Source organism: Prionailurus viverrinus, chromosome B2 (assembly GCF_022837055.1).
Source record: "Prionailurus viverrinus isolate Anna chromosome B2, UM_Priviv_1.0, whole genome shotgun sequence".
Lineage (NCBI taxonomy): Eukaryota > Metazoa > Chordata > Mammalia > Carnivora > Felidae > Prionailurus > Prionailurus viverrinus.
The window spans coordinates 42133742-42158248 of NC_062565.1; the positions used below are offsets into that span (position 1 = coordinate 42133742).

The following is a 24507-nucleotide window of genomic DNA, read 5'->3' on the forward strand; positions in this document are numbered from 1 at the left end:
CCCCCTCCTCATCCCCCTCCCTCCTCCCGCTCCCCCTCCCCCAGACACTGCCGCGGCCGCCGCAGGAGCCCGGAGCTCGAGCCGCCCAGCGACTCCCCCTCCCCCTCCCCCAGCCCCGCCCCGCCCCAACCCGGGGCTCCAAGCCGGAGCCGAGTCTGCGCCTGGGGGTAAGTACGCGACCCTTCCCCAACCCCTTCTCTTTTCTTTGAGGCTCCTACCACCACCCAAAGAAAACCCCAGACTCAGCTACGTGTCCCCTCCCTTCAACCTCCTGCGGGACCCAGAGGTGCCCGGGCCCGCGGGACCCAGTGGTGCCGCGCGCTGCCCCCAACCTCGTACCATCCTGAGCCAAATGCGAGTCCTCTGACCCCTGCCGCGGGTCCAGATGTGCACCGCCGTCTGTCCCCACCCCTAGGGAGATCCCGAGGGGTGGGACCCCCGCCCCCGGCCCCCAAGCGCCACTCTTCTCCCACCTGCCGGGTCCAGGTGCGCGTCCCCCCGCATGCCCCTCCAGGGTTCCAGCTGCGCCCCCATCAGCTCGCCGCCGCTGTGGGGAACCTGCCGCCCCCGCCCCCGAGTTTTGGATTCCAGGGTCGCCAAGTCCAATGTCCTCGGTCTCATTTATCTTTTCTCCTGTTCCCGGGGCCGAGAACCACCCACCCCCCCAAGCCTGCCCGGGGCAGGGGTTCGGGCTCGGACAAGGGCAGGCAGGGTTCGCGGGTGCTGGCTGGAGGCCGGCCGCTGCCCCCAGCCCGTCTGGGGACTGGTCTCGGGCTGAAGAGGCGACTGGCCCCGGGAGCGTGTCCTCTCCTTGCGCCCCGCACAGTGCAGTTCATTCATGAGCCGCCCGGGCCTGCGTTGGAGGGTGCGGTGGGGAAAGGCTTCAGAGGCGGAACAAGGAGTGGGGCAAAGGCCCTGTTGGGGGGAGGGGGCGCGCTTTGTCCCTCCTGGCCTTCTTGACCGTCTAGCGAGGACAGTCCCAAAGATTTGGCGCCTTGCTCCTCAGAAGAGAAGGTCGCTTGGGAAGTGGAGAGGAGAGGTCAGAGGGGCCAGCTGCCCTTGGGGCTCTGTGCTGCCACCTGCCTGGGTCCCCTGGGGGGAGCTCTGGCCGCTCAGCACTCCACTTCCCTGCGGGGCAGGAGGGTCTGGGCTTCTGTACCCAATACCACTCTCTACCCTTTCCCTGGGTCTGCCCAGGAAAAATGAGGCTGTGCTCAACCCCTCTTGAGTAGGAACCCCCAGTCTTGCTTCCCAGGCCGTGAGAGGAGAGGAGTGGGAGTGTCTACCAGGCTTCCAGCCCTGGTTGTGCTGGCAGCGTGACTGTCCTCCAGGGCACCAGAGGGTCCAGGCCCTGGCTTGCTCCAGGTGGCACAAGCTGGGGCCTGCTGTTGGCTCATCCAACTCAGTCTTGGCCTCTGGTTGGGTGGTGGGTGGGGATGTGGCAAGGCAGAAGGCAGGTGGTGAGTAGCTAAAGGTAGTTAGGGAAGCTAACCCCCTTTTGGGCATCCTACAAGTTCCCTCCGATTATAACAGAGTCTTGGAGAGCTCAGTTCAAATTCCAGATCTGCCATTCTTTAGCTGTGTGACCTTGACAAGTTACTTAACCTGTCTGAACCTTGGTTTTAATTAAAAAGTGCATTTACTACCACCTCCTTACGAGATTTATCATGAGGATCAACTAGATAACACAGGGAAAGAGCCTGGCACCCTGCCTCGTTGTTGATCAATAATGGGTTCTCTTCTCTAAACTTCTGACCCATCTTGGCATAACATCACCCTCCTGGGCTCCCACCTTTCTGGTCTGCTACAGATGGATTGGATATGTTTGAAGAGTCTGGGAACACTCCCTGCCACTCAGCGGCAGAGTCCTGAAGGCCATATAAACCCTTTAGTCTAAACAAGAAGCCCATCCTGACTGAGGGGCTCTGTCACGTTAAAGTCTGTTTTCCTTTATTTTGATTTTTACCAGTTTTCCTTCACTAAACCAACCCCTTTTATGCCAACACTTTATTAATAACAGTACCTAATATTTTTAGAATCCGTCATGTGCCTTGAACTGTATTAAGAGCTTTACATAAGTCATCTTGTTTAGTTCTCAAAACAACCACACAACTGAATTATGATTCCCATTTACTGATGAGGGAACTGAGGCCCAGGGTGGTGAAGTAATTTGCCCAGGTCAGTAGCCAGATCTGTCTCATCCTAGATAGAGCCTGAAATCACAGTCCCACGGTCTGAGTGGGAGGGTCTGGCAGCCACAGGCAAGAAGGAGGGCAAACAGGTAGAAATAGGGTGTGGCATTTTTCCAGAGCTGGAGCTGGCAGCCCCCACCCCCACCAGGTCCCTGATGGAAGCTTCTCCTCCGGCCAGGGCAGCAGCATGCGGCAGTCAAGACCACACACTTAAGCCAGACTGCCTGGGTCCATATCTGGATCTGTGACAGACTGACTGTGTGACATGGGGCAAGTTCTGCACCCTCCCTGTACCTCAGTGTCTTCTCAGGGTTGTGATGGCTAGTAAATGAGCTAACATGTGTAAAGCACTTAGAACAGTGCCTGGCACAGAAGAAGAGGGAAATCAATATTTGATAAATGCATTCTTCCTACTACTTTTTTAAAAAATTTTTTAATGTTTATTTATTTTTGAGAGAGAGAGAGACAGAGCACGAGTGGGGGAGGGGCAGAGAGAGGGGGAAACAGAATCCGAAGCAGGCTCCAGGCTCTGAGCTGTCAGCACAGAGCCCGACTCCGGCTCCAACTCCGGAACGGTGAGATCATGACCTGAACTGAAGTCGGAAGCATAAGGGACTGAGCCTTCTGACATCCCTTTACCTGCTACTATTTATCCTCTTTTGCAGATACTTTTTAAAAAAAATTTTTTTTTTTAACATTTATTTATTTTTGAGACAGGGAGAGACAGCCTGAATAGGGGAGGGTCAGAGAGAGAGGGAGACACAGAATCTGAAACAGGCTCCAGGCTCTGAGCTGTCAGTACAGAGCCTGACGCAGGGCTCAAACTCACGGACCGTGAGATCATGACCTGAGCCGAAGTCGGATGCACAACCGACTGAGCCACCCAGGCGCCCCTGCAGATACTTTTTTTGCCCATCCCTGTGAAGCTTGGAGGGGTGGAGCAAGGATATTAATACCTCTTTGCTACAGTTTGGAAGACTGAGGCCCAGGTTACATAGTAGCAGAGCTGGCCTACATCATCATCCTCTCCCTTCAGAATACACAGCCTTCCTGATCCCAAGCCCTAAATGAAATCTTCCCAAGTAACTCTGGAAGAAAAAGCTTTTACCTTCTAACTCCCTCACCCTCACCATGCACACGCTTTTTAATGGTAACATAACAACCTTTATAGCTAGAACTAAAATCCTCCGCCATTTTTAGGGCGCCTGGGTGGCTCAGTCGGTTGAGCGTCCGACTTCGGCTCAGGTCAAGATCTCACGGTTCATGAGTTCGAGCCCCGCCTTGGGCTCTGTGCAGCCAGCTCAGGGCCTGGAGCCTGCCTCGGATCTGTGTCTCCCTCTCTCTCTGCTTCTCCCCTGCTCACACTCTGTCTCTCTCTCAAAAATAAATAAATATATTTTTTTAATTTAAATAAATAAATAAAATCCTCCTCCACTTTCTACATACTGCCAGCTAAAGTCTCAGTGTCAGACTAGAGAAATTCCAGGATACACCTGGCCCAGGGGATGAACTGCCCCCTCACTTAGTCCTCCCCCCAAATATTCTGCCTCAGTTTCTTCCACCCTCCCAGCTGCTCTCCCTAAAAGCTTTGAGCAGCTGCCCTAGGTGAAGTTCAGCCCCCCCGCAACCCGGCCTCCCACAATTAGGAGCACCAAGGACACCAGTGAGCCTGAAGAGCCACTGGCCCTGGCTCCACCCTTTACCTGCCCTGTGACCTCATGTGAGTCCTTCTCCTTCTCTCTCCCTGGGCCCCTGCTTCCTCCCCTGTAAAGAGGGGATAGTGATCTGATCCAGCAAGTACCTTGCCTTCCTTGGGGGTCAGGGGTAAGATCAATGCAGTTGTTGGGGGAGAGGGGGAGTGCTTTGTGACTGTAAAGAGGGAAGCAGCAGATAGACACCATAATTTCAGTTACTAAGCATCTACCTGGACTTTCACCCACCCTATGGGGCCCCCTTACTGCAGAAGCTCGCAGAACGTTCCACCTTCTTTCATTGTGGACAGGACTGGGGCGGGGGGGGGGGGTGCGTGATACTCCAGGGGTTTGTACCCATTGCATTCTGGTCTGATGGAGCCTTGGAGTTGGGGAGAGAGACAGGCAAAAACTAGGAATGGGCTGTCTTGATTGCTGGAGTATACTGGAGCGGGGGGCGGGGGCCACTAATTCAGAGGGCCGCCAACCATCACAGACCCAAGATCCAAGATACCTATACCTACCTTTAACCTCCACTTTAACCCTGGTACTGCAGGGTTCTACACACCTCACGTTTACATATCCAAGCTTCTAGGCACACCCACACACCCCCCAACTTACACACCAGGGCCTGGAGCCTGCCTCGGATTCTCCTACCTACCCCCCAACACACACACAGACACATCAACACATGTCTGCACACCTAAACATACACATTCCCACAATGCTCTGGTATTCTCTAGCTGGAGAATGAGCATTTATGAAACTTCTGTGTTGTGCGGAGTCCTGTTCTAAGGCACATCAGAAAAGCATGGTGCCCTGAACAGTGTTCTAGCTTTAGAAGGAAGTTGACCTAGGTATGAACTCCATCATTTTATGAGCAGTGTGACTTAGGGAAAGTTATTTAACCTCTCTGAGCCCCTGTGCCCTCATCTTAAAATGGCAATAAGATCCAACTCAGGATTGTCGAGGATTAAATGAAATTGTGTATGTATTATTCTTGAAACAGTGGGTACTAGATAAGTGACGCCTGTTGTAATTACTAAATTCATGGGGTTTTGGGTTTTTTTTAAGGCAATTTGGGCTGGAAGGGAAGAGGGAGGCATAAACACTGGGCAGTTACCACTTTAGCCTTCTTAATACAGGCTTTTCCGAGACTCCCTGGGACCAAGTATAACATATAAACAACCACAGCTTCCCCCTCCACTTGAGAGCTGGTGCCTCTTCCCCTGCAATTGAAGTGTCAGGAAGGGGAAAACCAGGGATCGGTGGGCAGGAGAAACCCTCTGAGTCCCCCCAAGGGGCTAGGGGATGCTTGCTGCCAGAGTTACAGTCACTGATTCTCGGTTTGTTGTTCTCTCTCTTTGTCTGGTTTCCTCTCTTCCCTGGGGACCTCCACCCCCACCCCAGGCAGAGTTTCAGTGTTGTCAGCAGAAGGGGCCCCCAGGGGCCCCCAGTAGGACGGGGTGGAGCAGCGTGCCTCGGCCACACTTCTCCACCGTAGGAGCCTCCCCAGAGCCCTGCTAGGTTCCGTCCCCAGACACTCCCAGAACCCAGGTATCCGGGCTGGCTGCCCCTTCCCTCCTCCTCCCTGCCCCACCCACCCAGCCCAAAGAGGGCCGGGCAGCCCGGCAGTGGGCAGTGGCGGGGAACCGGGCTGGAGGGCAGTACCCTGGCTGCCGGGGACTTGGGCAGGCTAAGAGGCCCCTGCCCACTCTCTCTTCCTTTGCCAATGGAAAAGCTCGCTGGAGGGCACAGCATTCCCAGCCTGCCCTACTCCGGAGGCAGGAACAGGGCACTCTGGGAGTTGTAGTTCTCACACCACTCAGGTGACCCCTGTGCTGAGATCGTTGGAGAGGTTGAGGAAGCTGGAGGGGAGGAGCTGCTTCCAAGGCAGGGAAAAAGGAATGAGGGTAAGCAGGAGTGACTGGGACCAGGCAGATAACACAAACCCAGAAGTCCTAACTTTTTAACTGACTTCCCACTCTGACCCCATCCTCGGGTCCCTACTCTGAGGACAGAGAGCCAGCTCTGAAGCTGAACGTCTTTTTTTTCTTTGTTGTTGTTTTTTTTAATGTTTTTATTTATTTTGGGGACAGAGAGAGAGCATGAGCAGGGGAGGGGCAGAGAGAGAGGGAGACACAGAATCCAAAGCAGGCTCCAGGCTCCCAGCTGTCGGCACAGAGCCCGACACGGGCTCGAACTCAGACTGTAAGATCATGACCTGAGCCAAAGCTGGACGCTCAACCGACTGAGCCACCCAGGCACCCCCCTTTTTTTCCTTTGTTTTGAAGCCAGTTATATCGAGAAAGTGATTAACAGTGCCGAAATCTCTAAGCAGATGAAATCATGCCATTTTTCTAATAGAGGTAGAAAGAGAAGATCAGGGTGAGGTAGCTGGTTCCTGACTCATCTTCCCCTGGCCTCCTGACCCCACCTTTTAGCCTTGAACCCTCAGACCTAAGACCTCTCCCCATCTTCCCTCATGTCTCTGCCTGAGACAGAGAGAGAGGGAGAGAGAGGGAGAAAGAGAAAGCAAGCATGAAAGTGAGTGTGTGTGTGTGTGTGTGTGTGTGTGTGTGTGTGTGTGTTTGGAAAGTGTGTGTGTGTGTGTGTGTGTGTGTGTGTGTGTGTGTGTGTATGGAGGTGGTGGGAGGTAGGCAGCAGAGACTCACAACTCCCAACTTAGAAAAACCAGTCTCCCCAGTGCAGATCTGGGCCAAGTTCCCCAGACCCTGGGTGGGGTCTCGGCCTCAGAGCCAATGAAGGTAAATCCATGTGACTCAACCCTCCCCTCCCCAGGCCCTTATCTCTGGAAGCCAGTGCTTCCCCCCACCCAGGCAGCCGGTGATCTGCCCTCACTCCCTCTCCCCGTGCTCATGCTGGGAGCCATGAGGGGGACAGGGGATGAGCCCAGCTGACCATGGTGCTCTCTGCTCAGGAGGACCATGCGGCAGTAGCAGCCATGCTGCCCTTCCTTCTGGCCACCCTGGGCACCACGGCCCTCAACAACAGCAACCCCAAGGACTACTGCTACAGTGCCCGAATCCGCAGCACCGTCCTGCAGGGCCTGCCCTTTGGGGGTGTCCCCACCGTGCTGGCTCTTGACTTCATGTGCTTCCTTGTGAGTGCCCACACATGCCCCCCCCCCGCCCCCCATGCCTGGCATCCACACCCTGTACCTAGCTAGCTAACACCTGCAGCTCTAACCACTCTTCCACCTGACCCTGACTCCCCAGGCTTAACTATGGGAGGGATCCGTATCACGCAGCCCAAGCCTAGCCTCTGACCATTCACCCAAGCCAGGGTCAGCCCTTTCTAAGGCCAGATCCCAGCCCCTCTGCCCCTGCCCTCCAGGCTAGTCCCGTGGGTGGACGGTCTCTCTACCTGCCAACCATTCCCTCTGCCCACAGGCACTGCTGTTTTTGTTCTCCATTCTCCGGAAGGTGGCTTGGGACTATGGGCGGCTGGCCTTGGTGACAGATGCAGACAGGTAAGGCTTGGGGACTCTCCCTCACTCCTGCACACATACACATGCACACTCACTGTCACTCACTCAACACACACCCATCACTCCTCGGGGATAGGAAAGAGCCAGCCCTCTCTCATCCCCCTTTGTCAGGGGGATGAAGAGGGACCAGTCCCAGAACAGCCATGGGGGACGTGAAGGCCTACAGTTGGATCTGTGTCCTTTGTCAGTCCCCCAGGACCCTCCCCCGCCTCCCCTGTTAACCCTGTCTGTTCTCTGTCCCCAGGCTTCGGCGGCGGCAGGAGAGGGAGCGAGTGGAACAGGAATAGTATGTGGGGCACCTGCCCCCTCATCCCCACTAAACCAGCTTTCTCTTTTCTTCTCTCATGCTTCTTTTCTCTTCCTGCCTCGTTACTGGTTTCTCTTTGCAGTTTTCTCCTCTGCAGGCTCATGTTTCGGACTAACGCAGGCGGTGCGCTTTGCAGAGCAGGGGACTCCCAACTTGTCTCTGCCTCGCTCCCCCATCTCTCCCTCTGGCTATCTGCCTGGGAAAAGCCCCTCCCCATATGTCTGGCTCTCTCCATGGTGGCCGGTGGCCAGGCTGGAGGGGCTGTCCTCCCGGAAACTTAGAGGATGCTCACCTGTTGGTCCCAGAGACAAGACTGGGTGTCCCCAGTGGCTTGCCATCCCCTAACAACTAGTTCTTCATATTTCAGGGTTCCCTGCTCACCCCTTCTGGAGGCCTGGGAGGGGGGCCTCCCACGGAGCCCCGAGTCTGGGCTTTTGTGTCACGTCATTGTCTCTGTCTATAGGACTGGCGTTGGAGTTGCAGCAGCTGCTGGGGTCAGGGAAGAGGGAGGGTAGGGTCCCACCTGGGAGGCATCCCCCAGCCCCTGATCCCTCCAGCCCTTCTGGGGCTCTCCTAGTCCCTCCTTTCCTTCAGCTCCCCATTGCCCTGTGCATAATACTGGCTCTGTCACCCCCCTATCCCGTCCCCTGCTGGTCAGCCCCAGAAATGCAGGGCCTCCTCACACTCTCGCTCCAGCCTCCAGGGAGTAAGATGAAGACACCCTCTCCCTTCACTCACTGCCCTGCACTGGTGTGCCCTCCAGGTGCCCTGAAGGAAGGAGGTGCAATTAAGGGAGGCAGGGAGAAGGCAGGCGTTCGTCCCCGCTTCAGCCTCTGCGCTTTCTGTGCTTTGTCTAGCCCCTGGAGCTCTGGAGGGGGAGCCCCCCACTTCAGTCCCGCTCCCCAGGAGCTCAGACTCACCAAGCTCTCTGATCTCTCACCTCCTCACCCCCAGTGTGGCCTCAGCTATGCACGGGGACAGTCATGACCGGTATGAGCGTCTCACGTCTGTCTCCAGCTCCGTCGACTTTGACCAAAGAGACAATGTGAGTGCCCTCCCCCAGACTTGTTAGCCACCCACTCCTTCTCCGGGGCAGGGGGCTTAGCAGCCTCTAGCCTCCAGTGATACAGAGTCAAGGACCTGGAATGTGGCCTTCTCCTCAGCAAAGGCAGTGCTCGTCTAAGAGCCACAGGATGGCCACCCAGACTCGCTCTGTACTCCACGCCAGCCTCCAAATCAGCACAGACCTAACATTGTGAATCCCACACTTTGCACCACGTAGAGCCCCGCGCCCGTCTCCACCTGTTAATCCCAAGGACCCCTTCTTCCTTAGGGTTTTAGAAGTAATAACAGGCCTTTCTGCCCCATGGAGCAAAAGCAGGAATTCATTGCGTTGCTCAGAGATTGCAGGCTGGTGGCCCTCGTCTAGATGGGGCCAGTTGTGGGTTGGGGCTGAGTGGCAGAGGTCCTTAAGGATAAGGCGATTCACAGCAGTCCCCGGACCCTCATGCACGCCAGACCCAGTACTCCAACATTACCTGCCTGGCCCCTGTCGTTCTGCCAGGGTGTGGGTCCTAGTCAGAACTCTAATCTTTAGGCCCTAGGCTGGCCCTGGGCAGTCCGGCTTGGGCTGGGTGGCCTGGGGGCAACAGCTCCTGTAGCAGCCATAGTAGAAGAAGCCTGTCAGCTTCCTGAGCTGGACTCACACCGGTAAGTGGCAAAGCAAAGCTATCACCCTTGCCCGCCAGAGGTGTCCACATGGTCCCCAGACTCAGGTGATGTTGGCAGCAGGCAGCACAGTCCTGCATCTTAACTGGAAGCACCTCTGTCCCCGATCCTGTGTTAAGCCTGGACCTTCCACTGGTAGGAAGGTGAGGGAGGGTTCTCTCTGCCCAGCCCTCCCCCCTGTATCCCGACCCTGCTCTCAGTGGGGTCTCTGCTGCAGGTAGGCCTGGGGGCTTGAGGGTGGGAGATTGAAGCTCACAGGGACCCGGGGGTTGGTCCCTCTGGGCTGTATTGGGAGAAAGGTGGCAGGAACTCGGGAGGCCTGGCCTGCTCCTCTGCTGTAGGCAGAGCCATGTGGCAAACTCTTCTTGTCTGGGTCTGGAGTCCCCACTGCCTCTCCTAGAACCCTGAATCCCACTCCTCCCTATGCTGACCCACACAGCTGCAGGCCTTCCTTTGGTTGCGCTGCCCCGTTGACTCTTGGCGGGGATATGTAGCTCTGGACATGAGCATCCACAGATAACTCAGTTTGGCCTTAGTCCCTTTCTCCTTTGAGGGCTGGCACCTTCCCTTTCCCTCTCTGGGATGAGCTGCTTTCTTTGGGGGGTTGTGGAAGTTGTTCCAAGGTGAGCCCAGCCTGGAGGTGATTATGAGAATGGGGCAGGTGGGATTTGAGGGGGAAGGGAGGCTGGGGATGGTGGGGTGGTGGGGGGCTCCAGCTGATAGCCCTCTGTCCCCCCCACTCCAGGGTTTCTGTTCCTGGCTGACAGCCATCTTCAGGATAAAGTAAGTGAACAGTCTTCAGGCTCTAAGGAAAGAGAGAAACAAAGAAAAACTTCAGAACCTGTTACCTCCCTACAAAATCCAGAAGCCAGCAGCTTTGAGGGCCTTAGTGCTCCTAGCCAGCCCAGCACCCTCCTCCCTCCTCCAGGAGGCCAAGCCCTGGGTCCTGGCCTCTGCTGTCCCCTGAGCTGGCCTCACTCTACCCCACGGTCTCCTGCATGCCCCCCTGCCTGGTGGGCCCGCTCTGCCCTCAGCTCTCCACACCCCTGCCACCCTGTGAGGGCAGAGGCCAGAGCCCCTCCATCTCAGAGCCTCCGTGTAGCCAGCGGGGCGGGGGGCAGCAGGCAGGCTGGGAGCAGCCAGCCAGCAACAGGCAGGAGCCAGTGTCCAGCAGGCAGAAGTCAGGAGATCGAGCCAGAGTGCGGCAGGCAGGCAGTGAGCGCTGAGAGAGGCAGGAGGCCCAGACAGGTCAGCACCGCCACTGCCCACGCCCCGGCCCCCAGGGCCCCTCCCCAGGTGCACCACATAATGTGTTTCTCCAGCACCCATAAGGCGCTGCTCTGTCCCCAGCCTCCGTCCTCCCTCCTGCTCCAACCTCTTCCATCAACCCACCCTCCCTTTCCTCACCGCCTCTACTCCCGGCCCTTTCTTACCCTTTCTGCCTCTCTGCAATCTTCCCCTTTCCCCTCTGTTTCCCTCCTCTCTCTCCTCTTCTCCTTTCCCTCCCTGCATCCTTCCTTTCCTCCCTCCCCTTCCCTCTCCCTTTCTCATCCCCCCTCCCAATAATCGGGGGCCCAAAGACCCAAGCCCACCCCCATACTGCTGCCAGACTGGCAGGGGCCAGGGTGGACTTGGGGGCGGGCAGGGCAGGCAAGCTGTGGCCCCTCTGCCACCCGGCCCTCACCTGATTCCTCTGCTGCCCTGGGCCTGCAGGGATGATGAGATCCGGGACAAATGTGGGGGCGATGCTGTGCACTACCTGTCCTTCCAGCGGCACATCATCGGGCTGCTGGTCGTCGTGGGCGTCCTCTCTGTGGGCATCGTGCTGCCTGTCAACTTCTCAGGGGACCTGCTGGGTCAGTGAAGGCTGGGATGGGTGGGGTGGGGAAGGGAGGAGAGGGGGCAGGAGGGCACGCGTCCTGACCCCAGCATCATCCTCTCCCTCTTCCTGCCCCCTCCCACCCCCAGAGAACAATGCCTACAGCTTCGGGAGAACCACCATTGCCAACCTGAAATCAGGGTAAGATTGGGAAGCCAGTCAGTGAGGTCAGAGTCCAGCTGTAATGAGGAGGGGTGCGAGGGGGAGCACCGTGGGGAGAGGTGGATGTGGGGCCCTGGGGACTCGGATTGGAGACAGAGTAGGTGGATGTCTGCTGGGAGTCCCCAGAGATGACCAGATAAAGAAGCTGCTGTGTGACCTCAGGCCAGGGAAAGATGGCAGGGGGTAGTTAGGGGACAGTGTAACCAGTGCACAGGGCAGGGAGAGATGACCTCTTGGGGACATTTCAACTGCAGTGGAATAATCTTGGGACCCGGACGGTGTGAAGTATGGGGCCTGCCCTGTGAGGGGGCCAGTGCCAGAAGACCACCGGCAGTAGAAGGGCCTCGAACCAGGGCTGAATTCACACCGGGAGGCTGGGGGCCGCCTGAGTGGGTTCCTGGCCCCAGTGGCTCCATGTACCCCTCTGCCCCACCCAGGAACAACCTGCTATGGCTGCACACCTCCTTCGCCTTCCTGTACCTGCTGCTCACCGTCTACAGCATGCGTAGACACACCTCTAAGATGCGCTACAAGGAGGACGACCTAGTGAGTAGAGCCCAGCCGGCCTGCCCCGCCCCCAGCCCCTTCCCTTCCCTCTGGGCCTCTCTCCCCTCAGCCCTCAGGGGTGTCAGTGCCGGGGTGAGGCCACCTGGGTTTCATTCCGGGCTCAGCAACTCAAGAGCCCCTATGCTGCAAGTTAAGTTACCTCCCCAAGCCTCGCTTCCTGATCTGTAAAATGAGACCACAGCAGAACCTTCCTAAGATGGGGGGGGGGGGGGGGGGGGGGGGAGGGGCGGGGTTAGGTGATAGGAGGCGTGGAAATCACCCGTGCTGTGCCTGGCCCTGGGGAAACAGCAGTGGTGATGCCATGCTTGGGATGCTCCCTCCCTCTCCGCATCCATCTACCAGCCCAGTACTGAATGCCCACCCCACAGCAGCCACGGGGTGCCCGGGCCTTGTGGCCTGAGGGTCAGAGAGTAGTACCCCCTCCCTCGCCCTGGACGACCCCTCAGGAGTGAGAGACCAAATGGCTCTTCCATTAAGCTCCTGCCTGATTTCAATTAGATGCACTCCCCTGCTTTCCCTGGAACCTGGTTTATCCCTAAGGCCTCCTCCCACCCAGCTGCTCCTCTCTGCTCACCATTCCCCACGCCCTCCTGGCATTCTCGAGCCTCCTCTGGAAGGTACATGCACTCCCCTCTCACCCCAGGTGAAGCGGACTCTCTTCATCAATGGAATCTCCAAATACGCAGAGTCAGAAAAGATCAAGAAGCATTTTGAGTGAGTGGCCACTCCTACCCCCAACCCCAGGTCCTGTGGGCCCTTCTTCCGTCTTTCAGCCCCTCAGACTTCTCACACCCTCTGGCTGAGGTCTGGGCTGCAGCGGGGTGGAGACCAGACCACTGAAGGATTACGTGACCCCAGGGCATTCTAGCAGCAGGGCTGGGTGATAGCCCCCAACAGCAGGGGAAATATAAGAAATACTTGCAAAGTGAGAGAAGGAAGTGTATGTCACATCCCCTCCCTCCTTTCTCTCACCACCCCCCCCCCCCCACTCCACCTCCCCTCTCAGCTTGAACTGGGTCATGGGTTGTTGGCCTGGGATCCAAGAGCCCTTCAAGGTGTGTGGCTTCAAAACCGTACGTGACATTCTGGGGTTTGTGTGCAGACTGGCAGGGAGGAGCTCTTGGCTTTCAGTGGATCCTCAGGGAGCCCGGGGGGACCTGAGCTGCATGTGTTCTCAGGCTCTTTTCAGCTCTGGAGTTATGTCTCAGAGGGGAAGGGGAATATATACCTCCAAGAGCTCCAGGCAGCCGGAATGGTCCACATCCGGGATTAAGGATCCTGTCATACATTCATCTGTGTGCTCAGCAGACTTTCTCATGATATTAAGCCTCGGGACCATAGAAACGAATGAAAGATCATTGAGCTCTCAGGAGGTTCACATGGTGGAGGTCAGCGTCAGGAGCTGGTCCAGGGTCTGATCAGAGATTGGTCTGAGGCCAGTCTGTGGCCAGAATTAGGAGTTGGCCAGTGGGGTCCTGATAAGGGACATTGGCAGTTTGGATCAGGGCTCAGTCTCTGCTCAGGATCGGGACTTAGTGAGGTCTGCATCCACAGCCAGTTGGCCTGGATCAGAAGCCAGTTGTTGTTCTGGATCAGAACAGGATTGGGAGTCAGCATCTGGCCAAGGTTAGATTGCAGACCCCTTTGTTGCAGGCAAATGAGCGGTTTGTGATCAGCATCAGCGGACGGATAATCATTCATTCAACATGCATTTATTATCACTTTCTGTACTCCAAGCATAAATAAATTAGAAACAGGCCCTGCCCACACAGAAGTTCGAGAACAGCGGTCAAAATTAGATCATCCTCGGTCAGTACGAGAGCGACTTGGGATCCTGTCTGGATTCCCAGCTGTGATCGGCATTAGGGGGCAGTCCGAGTCAGGATTAAGGACAGTGTGTGCTCAGAATTAGGTGGCATCTTAATATCACTGTCCTGTTGGGATCAGTTGTCAGCTTGTACTGGTTAGTCCTTTAATGACAAATCCTTCTTGAGCACCTGCCGGGCACCCGCCCTGGAGGGGGACCTAGGGTTACAGCAGTAAACAAAGAAAGAAAGCCCCTGGCCTTGTCTGCTGGCATTCTGGTGGGCGAGACAGGTAATAAACAAACGAACTAGTAACAGACATTGTGTTGAGTAGGGGTGGGTGCCAGGGGGAAAACCAAAGCAGGGAGAGGAACAGAGCGAGGGAGTCAGGAAGGGCTGCTGTTTCCAGTGGGGGGGGGAGCGGCAGGGCACATGCTGACAGGGCCCTGCACACAGTGAGGAAGTGAACCCCGCTAACCAAACATCCATTCAGCACACACTCATCGTACACCTACTGTGTGCTTCCTACCAGGGAGACAAAGGAGAACCAGGCCTGATGGGTGTCTGTGGGGAGCTCGTGGTTCAGGCTGTTTCAGGAGTCAATCTACGATTTTGTTTAGGAAGCAGACTGTGATTAAAATTTAGTGGTCAGCCTCTAAGCAGGGTGGGGGGGAGACTGTGGTCCTAATTGGAGTTTGGGGGGTCAAGGAGGTGAGCATCAGGGAACAGCCATCTCATGGATCTATTCATTCAGCGCATGTTTATTGAGTACCTAGTATGTCTAAGCTGCTGGCCCAGGCCCCGAGCACATGGTGATGAGTAGGGCTTGTGATCCAGGTCTGGGGTCTGTCTGAATTAGAGGACTGACCCAGCAGAATTAGGGAATATCCCGTGTGTAATATCAGAGAGCCTGCATGGCAGGGATTAAGGGGTTAGAGATTAGTCAGGTGAGAATGAGGGCTCAGCCTGCCACAGGGTTCCAGGCCCTTCCAAAGAGGAGCCCTAAAATGGTTAGAGTAACACCTTGTGGGGGGAAAAGTCTGTAGTGCATTTCAAGGACCGCATCCCAGATTTAAGTTTGCAAATTCTCGTGCTTTTGGGAACTAGATATTGTGCATCTGTTAACACTTGGTGGCTCTTCATTTAAAAAAAATTTTTTAAAGATGGGGCTCAGTCTAGATTGGGGAGCAGGGAGCAGTGTGCGATGAGAAGTGAGAAGGAGCCGCAGGCACCCCTTGAGTCCTGCCAGGTACCAGCACGGAGAGTCACATACAGTCTCTCTCTGCTCGGTTTCAGGGCAAGGTGAGGGTCAATCTCGGGTCAGGGTTAAAAGGTCAGTCTTGGGTCTGCAGACCGGGCCGTGGGTTGGTTGGGATCAGTTGGTTGGGATCAGTTGGTTGGGATCAGGCAAGGCTAAGTGTTGGACTGTAACCAAGTATTCTGGAAACAGGGTTGAGAGAACAACCTGAGTAGAAACCGTTTCTCTCAACTGAAAGGTCAGAGCTCTGAACAAGAGTCAGACCACGGCCGTGGCCTCCCCTAGCGCCATGCGGGGGTGCACTCACATCCACGGTCATCATCGGGGTATGCTCAAGGTCCCCGTGCCTCAAGGCTCCCCGCTGCTGCTCAGTTAAACACAGGGAGGAATTTCCAAGTTTCATTCTTACGGAGCTCCCATTTTTGTAGACCAGAAAGAGGGAGCTTGAATTGGGGGTGTATGTCTTCACGGTCGCGGCTGCAAGTCGGGGGCAGGTGGGCAGGGTCGCTGCAGAAGATGATGGTGGACTGTATTTCAGGGAGGCCTATCCCAACTGCACGGTTCTTGAAGCCCGCCCGTGTTACAACGTGGCTCGCCTCATGTTCCTCGATGCAGAGAGGTAATGGGGGGGATGACACGTGGGGGCCCCTGCCTATTATAGAGTGCATCTCAGCTGCCACAGGGGAACCTGGCTCCCCATCCAGGTGTTTCCCAGGGCATTTGATTTTAATTCAACCCCTGGGTTGCCTGTCCATCCAGCTCTGGAAAGAGCAAAGCCTGGAGGTTAGGGTTGTTGCAAGAAGAAAGGAGCCCACCATCCCCACCCCGTCCAAGGACATCCCCTTCTCCAGCTACAGTATGAAAACTTGAGGCCAGACTATAGGAAGAATTTCTGGCCCTCAAGGGATGGGCGGGAAGACCCTGGAATGGGGACATACCTGAACCATACATTCTAAGCAGATCCAAGAGTAAGATCGCCCCTGTCCTCAGGGAGTGGACTTAGGTGGCCCCTCAGCTGGGCTCCCTACTCACCCTCCCAGCCATTCCTGGCCCCAGCTGGGTGGTGGGTGACTGGACCCCTGGATCCCACAGGAAGAAGGCCGAGCGGGGAAAGCTCTACTTCACAAACCTTCAGAGCAAGGAGAATGTCCCCACCATGATCAACCCCAAGCCCTGTGGCCACCTCTGCTGCTGCGTGGTGCGAGGCTGTGAGCAGGTATGAGGTGACCTCAGGCCCCCAGAGCTCCTGCTGGATACGGGGAGGGGTTGGACAGATCTTGGGAAGACAGATCACAGTAGAGATGGGCACATTCCAGGTGCATGTCCCACGACCCCGGGAACACACACACATACACACACACACACACACACACACACACACACACACACAAATGGGTCTTAAACATAAACAGCCAAAGGTAAGGGACGCCTGGGTGGCTCAGTCAGTTAAGTGTCTGACTTAGGCTCAGGTTATGGTCTCACGGTTCGGTTCTTGAGTTCAAGCCCCGCATCAGGCTCACTGCTATCAATGCAGAGCCTGCTTCAGATCCTTTGTCCCCCCCGCCCCTCAAAAATAAATAAAAAACACCAACGGTAAACAGACTCCCTGAGGAGGCAAGGCCATGCGGCCCGGGGGCTGGAGGTAGGGTGCCAGGATGGGGAGCAGGGCGCAACCCTCCCTCAGTAGGTCCCCACCTGTTCCTACCTTGAAGCTCCAGTTCCACTACTGGGTTTGTACCCATCCTTCCAGTGACCAAGTTTTCAGGGCCCAAGTCAGAAGAGGTCAGCCAAGAGGACAGTGCTGTGGTGTATTTACTAGCTCTGTGGCTTTAGGCGAGTTTTCTGACTGCTCTGTGCCTCAGTTTCCTCATCTGTAGGATGGGGCTAATTGTATCTACCTCGGGCTTATGAGGATTACGAGTTAACACATAGCCTAAAGCAGTACCTGGCCCGTAGTAAGCCCTGGGGCAGTGCTGCTGAGCATGGTGGGGACCAGCCCGGCTCTCTGACCAGAACCTTCGCCTCACCCGCCCCCCCACCCCCACCCCCCCGGCAGGTGGAGGCCATCGAGTACTACACGAAGCTGGAGCAGAAGCTGAAAGAGGACTACAAGCGGGAGAAGGAGAAGGTGAACGAGAAGCCTCTTGGCATGGCCTTTGTCACCTTCCACAACGAGACCATCACCGCCATGTGAGCCCCTGCCCTGCCTGCCCAGCCCAGTCCTTGCCCCCCACCGACCAGCCGGGGCTCCCGGGTCCCCACGCTCACGGCCAGCTGTCGGCAGTGGGGTCCCCAGCGGCTGGCGCCCTGGTAACCGGTGCCCGTCCCCCAGCATCCTGAAGGACTTCAACGTGTGTAAGTGCCAGGGCTGCACCTGCCGCGGGGAGCCGCGCTCCTCGTCCTGCAGCGAGTCCCTGCACATCTCCAACTGGACCGTTTCGTACGCCCCCGACCCCCAGAACATCTACTGGTGAGCGCTGGGGTGGCAGGGGCACGTTCCGTGGGGCCTGCTGGCTCCAGTGGGTAGAGGGGAGGTGTCACCGGGAACCATCAGCATGCGGTCCCCAGGATAACCCTCTCCCCTGCCTTCCCAGGGAGCACCTGTCCATCCGAGGCTTCATCTGGTGGCTGCGCTGCCTGGTCATCAATGTCGTCCTCTTCATCCTCCTCTTCTTCCTCACCACCCCGGCCATCATCATCACCACCATGGACAAGTTCAATGTCACCAAGCCTGTGGAGTACCTCAATGTGAGGCCCTGCCCCGCCCCACCCCTCTATGCTGTGTCAGGAGACACAGATGCCGGGCCTCGAATCCCTCTTCGGGGGGAATCCAGAACACCCTCCTGCCCAGTCTGGCTCCTCTCCTGCTTTTCTAGCCCAGCCGCACCAAGCACTCCCACACGACCACGGGCTGTAAAGCCCTCTGTGAACTTCCCTGGGGCTCCCTGCCACCTTTTCCTAGCAGAGACCACCCTTGGGTTTGCACACATCTAGAGAGACACCGGGGAAGAGAGAGAGCCCAGGGCCAGTCCCTTCTCACCCCCCAGTCTCTCCGACAAACGAATGGAGGTTCAGACTACATCACTGGCTTCCAAACTCAGATTCTGGTGCCTTTATCAAAAAGACTCTTACGTGAAACCCAGTGTGGAAAGGCAAGGCTGCTCAGATGGCAATAGAGTGACGGTCACTTCCACCAGCTCTCCCCTCACCTCTCCTGCCACGCACACGGCATACCTCCTTGGGAGTCTCAAAGTCCAAAGGAAGATAAGTTTAAAAAATTACTGACTGATAAGAGCAAAAGACATAAGACCCGGTTTTTCTGGGTTCAGATTCCACCCCCCTTCACTCCTCACTAGCCGGGTAACCTACTGAATCTCTTTTTGCCTTAGTTTCCTCATCTGTAAAATGGGGTAATATTGTGAGGATCAATACACGTAAAGCATGTGATCAATGCTGGGTACTTAGTAGATACTCAGCAAGTGCTAACTACTGATGCTATTCATAAGACCCTGGCCCCCACAGGTTCTGGACGTCTGTCATGGGGCCCTGAGAGCTGCGGGGCCTGGGGCTCAGTGGGGGAGGGGGCTGATAAGCAGAGCAAGCCGGACCGGGGCCGCTGCCCCTGCCTGAAACGCAGCCCCGTGCCCCACTGCAGAACCCCATCATCACTCAGTTCTTCCCCACCCTGCTGCTGTGGTGCTTCTCGGCCCTGCTCCCCACCATTGTCTACTACTCGGCCTTCTTCGAAGCTCACTGGACACGGTGAGACCCTTCACACTCACTGCACTCTGGCCCTCCTAGGTGTGCACCCGTCCCCCCACCCCCACCCCGCCGCCCCCCAGGCAGCCCTTTCCCCTTCAGCCTCCCCGCCCCAGGCGGCCCCAGAGCTGCTGGGGAAGGGATGCCGGCCGGCATCCTCACCCTGGGCGGCCCCCGTCCCAGTGGGGCCTCCTGTGATACCATCCTGGCTAGGGGAGCAGGCGTGGGGGGCTGGTTCTCCTGACCTCTGCCCCCATGCCCCCTGCCCCAGCTCCGGGGAGAACAGGACCACCATGCACAAATGCTACACCTTCCTCATCTTCATGGTGCTGCTCCTGCCCTCACTGGGACTGAGCAGGTAGGTCGCAGACGATGGGATGGGAGATGGCGTGGGGGTGTTGCAGGGTGGGTGAGGGGAACGGTTCAGGCTCCTACCTCCCTCACAGAGCGGGGGGACCCAGGTCTGGGGGGGCATCCCCAGAGGCTCACGGACTAGACTCCTCCCCTGGTGTTCTGGGCCATTCCAGCCTCCCACCACACCTCTCCACTCCTCCTCTCCAGCCTGGACCTCTTCTTCCGCTGGCTCTTTGACAAGAAATTCTTGGCTGAGGCAGCTATTCGGTTTGAGTGAGTGACCTGGGCCCCCAGGGAAAGAGACCGGAGGGCGGGGGTGGGTATGCCTGGGACACACTACCTTTCCCCATGGGAGGGTGCCTCGAAGCTTCCCACCCCCCGCTGCAGGGAAGAGGAGGGGGCTTACAGGGTGTGGCAGGTTCATCCCAAAGCTTGCACACAGTGTCTCAGGTGTAGACGTGGGAGATATCCCTGGGGTCTGTGTTGGGGCTCATTCTCCGGGAACCCCTCTAGAGGTCACCTTCAAAGCGTATTTGGGGCTTTAGGACCCACACTGGGGCATTTCTCTGACCGTCTCTAGAGCTTGTATTCTAGGACTAACTGTGGGAGGCGAGTTTCACTCAGGAGGTTTGGAAAGGTGTCTGTAGTAGGATCTTGGCCATACTTTGGGAGTGATTTGGGTGTATCCCTGAAGGGCTCTGGAGCCCACACTTCTGAGTATTTATGGAAGGCTCTTGGGCTCCCAACTCTGGAGTATTTACGGGGAACTCTGGGGCTCATACTTTGGGATGTTTATGGGGCACAGGTTCTGGGAACGCCTCTGAAGTTTCAGGCTCTTATCCAGAGGTGTGACTGTGAAATTCTTTATGGAGCACCTTTTCTGGAAAGCCCTATGAAGCTGTTTGGGGGTGGGGGTGGGGGTGAGGGGCCACATGCCATGGCTGTATATGTGGACACAAGCTCCAGGGGTCTTGCTCTAGGCCATCTGTGATCATCTTGGGCTCACACTTGGGGTGTCACAGGCACTGACAAAAGTTCTTGGGCTCCCCCACTGAAGATCTTTGAGGAAGGGTCTCTGGAGCTTGTGTTCTGGAGGTGGCTGAGGCTCACGCTCTGGGGGTAATAACCATGGCTTAATTTAAGAGCTAAGGGGTAATTTCTGGGTATTCCTAGGGCTCACGCCCTTGGGGGTCTTTTAGGATCTCATGGGGGTTGTCTGGAGACCTCGGACAGTCATACCCTGAACTCCGGTGGCCTCAGGGCTATGGAGCACTCTCCATGGGTCTTTATAGTGCACAAGTTCTAGGTGCACTGTTGAGCTCACACTCCCAGGTTGCATCCACTCGCACTGAGGGTGTTGGAGGTGTCTGTTGATACTCTGGCATCTGCCCCTGGGGTTCACACTCTGGGGGGAAGCGGGGACACAGGTGCTTGAGAGCTGACCTGGGGTGTCCACATGGAGGAAGGCGCGTTGGGGGGCGAAGGTGTGGTATGCTCTCAGGCTGGCAGTGGGCAGGCCGCAGCCGGGTCTCCCAAGGGTGCAGTGCTGGAGCACTTGGTGCCTGCAGGTGCGTGTTCCTGCCCGACAACGGCGCCTTCTTCGTGAACTACGTCATTGCCTCAGCCTTTATCGGCAACGCCATGGACCTGCTGCGCATCCCAGGCCTGCTCATGTACATGATCCGGCTCTGCCTGGCGCGCTCTGCCGCGGAAAGGCGCAACGTGAAGCGGGTATGGCCGCCTGGGGCCGCAGTGGCCCGCACAGCGCCCCCTGGTGGGCCCAACCAGAAACCGTGACAGTTCAGCTAGGGTGTGGGGACACAGGGGTGCCGGAAGTTGCAGGACCCAGTTCCGAGGCCTTGGGCTTTCCCTTTCCTTTCTGGAGCCTCAGTTTACCCATATGTGCGACGCTGGATCAACATAGAGAACCCTGAAGGCACCTGCCAGTTCTGACAGTCTAGTGTTCCCATGGGAGTTGGGGGAGGTCCGGGTCCCTAGACCTAGGATCCCTGTGCCCTCACCCCACACGAGGTCTCTGGGCATCCCATTCCCAGGCCTACCAACCTGCCAGCCCCTGATTTCTCAAAGCCCCCCCCCCCCCCCACCCATGCCCCGTCACTGTACCCACCCTGACTCAGCCACAGCCCCTCTTTCCATCTGCTTTGCCCTGCCCCACCCTGGATATTGGGTTCCTTTTCCCCACAGCTTCGTTCCTGGCCCCCTGCCCCCTCCCACCTGCCCTGTGCCCTTCTAGTCTGTCCCTCCCTTCCCTGAGCCACCCTCCTGCCCATCTCCCCCCCAGCATCAGGCCTACGAGTTCCAGTTTGGCGCAGCCTACGCCTGGATGATGTGCGTCTTCACGGTGGTCATGACCTACAGTATCACCTGCCCCATCATCGTGCCCTTCGGTAGGCACCGCCGCGCCGGGACCTGGGCCCTGCTCGGGGGGACCCAGGACCTCACCCGCTTCACTCCAGTAAGGCAGGCCGCCCTGAGTGGACAGGGCCCCGGCTGGGAGGCCGGCCCCTCGGGCCTCCCGCCCGGTCCCTGCCTCAGTCTGGGGCCGGGCCTGGGGGGAGGAGGGGGAAAACCATCTCAGCTCAGGTTGGCTCCAGCTGGTGTGCTGAGCCCCCGGGCAAAGCCACCCAACATGGCCATACTCATCCACACCAAGTGCCTTCACTCAACTGACATGCTCGGACACACATCACATACCCACAGAGGTATTCACATGTGCACACACACACACACACACACACGCACACTGTCACTCCTACACAGCATCCGCGGGTACACGTGGACACAGTCCCATAAGCTCAGGAAAGACCTTTGGATTCCAGGGTGGGGTTGGACTCTTGCCACTCACAGAGACCCACTGTAGCTGAACTGTGCGCCTTGGACAAGTCCCTCTTCCTTCTGAAATTTAGCAAAGTTTCTCTTCACCTGTTGCCCTACTAGTGACCTCTCCTTTCCCCCTGGTAACATCCTAACCCCTTAACCACCCTCCCTGGTTATTGAAGGCTCCAAAATAACCCCCTTGTCCTCATTTGAAAGCTCCCATTCCCTCAGCCTCCAGGAAAACAGAACTTACCATCTAATTTATACCCATCTGTTTAGGGACAGGGTAGAAAAAAACCGAGAAGGGTTTCAAGAGGAAGCTCATTGACCCAAATGAATGGACTTCTAATAGTAGGGTTTTTAGCGAGGGGCAGCAGAACAAAGCAGGGAAGCTGAGGAAGCAGACAGTCTGTGATCCTGCGATGGGCTTGGGGCTGGGGCAGGAGGAGGGAGGCCAGCCCTTCAGCGATCTCGGTAGGACTGGGACAACCTGTGACGGACACACCGAGGTCCGGTGGCATTGGTTCCGAGGTCAGGGCCCGTGTGGCTTCCCCCAGGGCTCATGTACATGCTGCTGAAGCACCTGGTAGACAGGTACAATCTCTACTACGCCTACCTGCCGGCCAAGCTGGACAAGAAGATCCACTCAGGGGCCGTGAATCAGGTGGTGGCCGCACCCATCCTCTGCCTCTTCTGGCTGCTCTTCTTCTCCACCATGCGCACGGGTGAGGGCCACCCCCCCACATGCCTCAGGGAGCTGGGGGAGGGGGACCCCCATTCAGAGTCAAGGCAGAGCAAGCCATGGGAGGGTCCATGATGGCCAAGTGCCACAGGCAAGGAACCTGGGAGAAGCCACAGCACATGGAAATGTGGGGTTGCATTCAGAAGGTAGCGAAGGTGGGGGGGTGCCCAGAGGAAAGGTAGCAGCCCCATCCTCTGCCCCCCCCCACCAGGGTTCCTAGCCCCCACGTCCATGTTCACATTCGTGGTCCTGGTCATCACCATCGTCATCTGTCTCTGCCACGTCTGCTTCGGACACTTCAAATACCTCAGTGCCCACAACTACAAGGTGTGGGGCCAGGGGGGCAGGGGATGGCTAAGGGCAGAAGCTCACGGGGATGGGTGGGAGCTGAGGGCAGGGGTGCCAAGAGGGTGCAGGCTCATGATTGTGGCTGAGAGCCAAGGACATCTCCCCACTCCCTGACTCATTCTGGACCCCTCAAGATTGAGCACACGGAGACAGATACTGTGGACTCCAGAAGCAATGGACGGCCCCCCACTGCTGCCGCTGTCCCCAAATCTGCGGTGAGTGCCCCGATTCATGGCCAGAGGTGGGGAGGAGCCTCTGACTGAGGCTCAATCCAAAGTTGGGGGTTCCATTAGTCCTTCAGAAAGTGAAGCCCATTCCAGACCCCAGAGGCAGGGAAAGATCTGGCTTCACTGAGGGGTCTGCCCACCTCTCCCTGGGGGGGAAGATCACTGTCCCGCTTCCTGGAGACCCTGAGATTCCCCCAGTCAACCCCTCGCCACCAGGAGCAGCTGTCCACCCTCACCCTCTACTCCTCTCCCCCTTCAGAAATACATCGCTCAGGTGCTGCAGGACTCAGAGGTGGACGGGGAAGGGGACGGGGGTCCTGGAAGCTCAGGGGATGAGCCCCCATTGTCCTCGTCCCAAGATGAGGAGCTGCTGATGCCACCTGATGGCCTCACGGACACAGACTTCCCGTCTTATGAGGACAGCCTCATAGAGAATGAGATTCACCAGTAAGGGGAGGGAGGGGCCCTGGAGGCCACGCCCTGCCCCCACCCGACCCCCCCCCCCACGGACACTAAAAACGCTAATAATTTATTAGATCTAAAGCCCCTTCCTCCCCCCATCCCCTGCTTTCATTAAGGTATTTAAACCTGGGGATTCCACCACTCTCCCCCCACCATGGAGGGAGGGAGGGAACCCCCCCAACCTCAGTGAGGAGAGCCCCGAGCCGGACCCGGGGCAAAGAGGGGTGCGGACAGGGTTCCCCCAGATCAGTGCCCCCCAGGCTAGTAGTATGGTCAGGAAGAGTTATTGAGAGCCAAGAGGGGTACCTGGTGCCATGGCTGGAGACCTGGGGGGGGGGCAGGCATATCAGGGGCCACCCCCCCTCCAGTTCTTTCCTCCCCCCAAGGCCCCCTGGGACCTGGCACTCCAGGGAAATGGAGCCTCCAGCCCCTGTGGGTTGCATGAGAGGGGAGGGGCTGCTGAGTGGGAGGAAGAGTCAGGCCCCCAGCCAGGGAGGTGACCTAGGGGTGGGGGGTGGGTATGGCTGACACTGGAAAATGGGTTTTTGCACTGTTTTTTTTTTTTTTTTTTTCCTTTAAAATAAAAACAAAAAGAAAAGCTCTGAGGCACGTGTCTGATTTGTGCTGCCGCCCCGGACACGTGGGCTAGGGACCAACCACCCTCCTGTATCTGGAAG

The 24507-nt window shown here is 57.2% G+C and overlaps 1 protein-coding gene across 1 annotated transcript; it reads left to right on the forward strand.

Moving 5' to 3' along the window:
• Positions 1 to 44: 44 nt before the first annotated feature.
• TMEM63B (transmembrane protein 63B) lies at positions 45 to 24374 on the forward strand. Its single transcript, XM_047859118.1, has 24 exons — positions 45 to 167; positions 6825 to 7007; positions 7297 to 7376; positions 7639 to 7680; positions 8656 to 8746; positions 10175 to 10212; positions 11143 to 11285; positions 11398 to 11449; positions 11908 to 12016; positions 12681 to 12751; positions 15639 to 15719; positions 16193 to 16316; positions 17157 to 17290; positions 17433 to 17570; positions 17695 to 17848; positions 18756 to 18862; positions 19131 to 19217; positions 19421 to 19486; positions 20782 to 20944; positions 21516 to 21621; positions 22609 to 22776; positions 23005 to 23120; positions 23276 to 23356; positions 23628 to 24374. The coding sequence occupies exons 2-24, from the start codon at positions 6849 to 6851 to the stop codon at positions 23817 to 23819; spliced, it is 2502 nt and encodes an 833-aa protein (XP_047715074.1). The 5' UTR covers positions 45 to 167; positions 6825 to 6848; the 3' UTR covers positions 23820 to 24374.
• Positions 24375 to 24507: the final 133 nt, after the last annotated feature.

Bases quoted from the DNA above. Each gene is read 5' to 3' on its own strand.
- TMEM63B (XM_047859118.1), top strand. From the start codon at position 6,849: ATGCTGCCCTTCCTTCTGGCCACCCTGGGCACCACGGCCCTCAACAAC. The intron at 10,213-11,142 runs GTAAGTGAACAG...CTGGGCCTGCAG, and splicing joins ACAGCCATCTTCAGGATAAA to GGATGATGAGATCCGGGACA. The intron at 19,218-19,420 runs GTAGGTCGCAGA...CCTCCTCTCCAG, and splicing joins CCCTCACTGGGACTGAGCAG to CCTGGACCTCTTCTTCCGCT.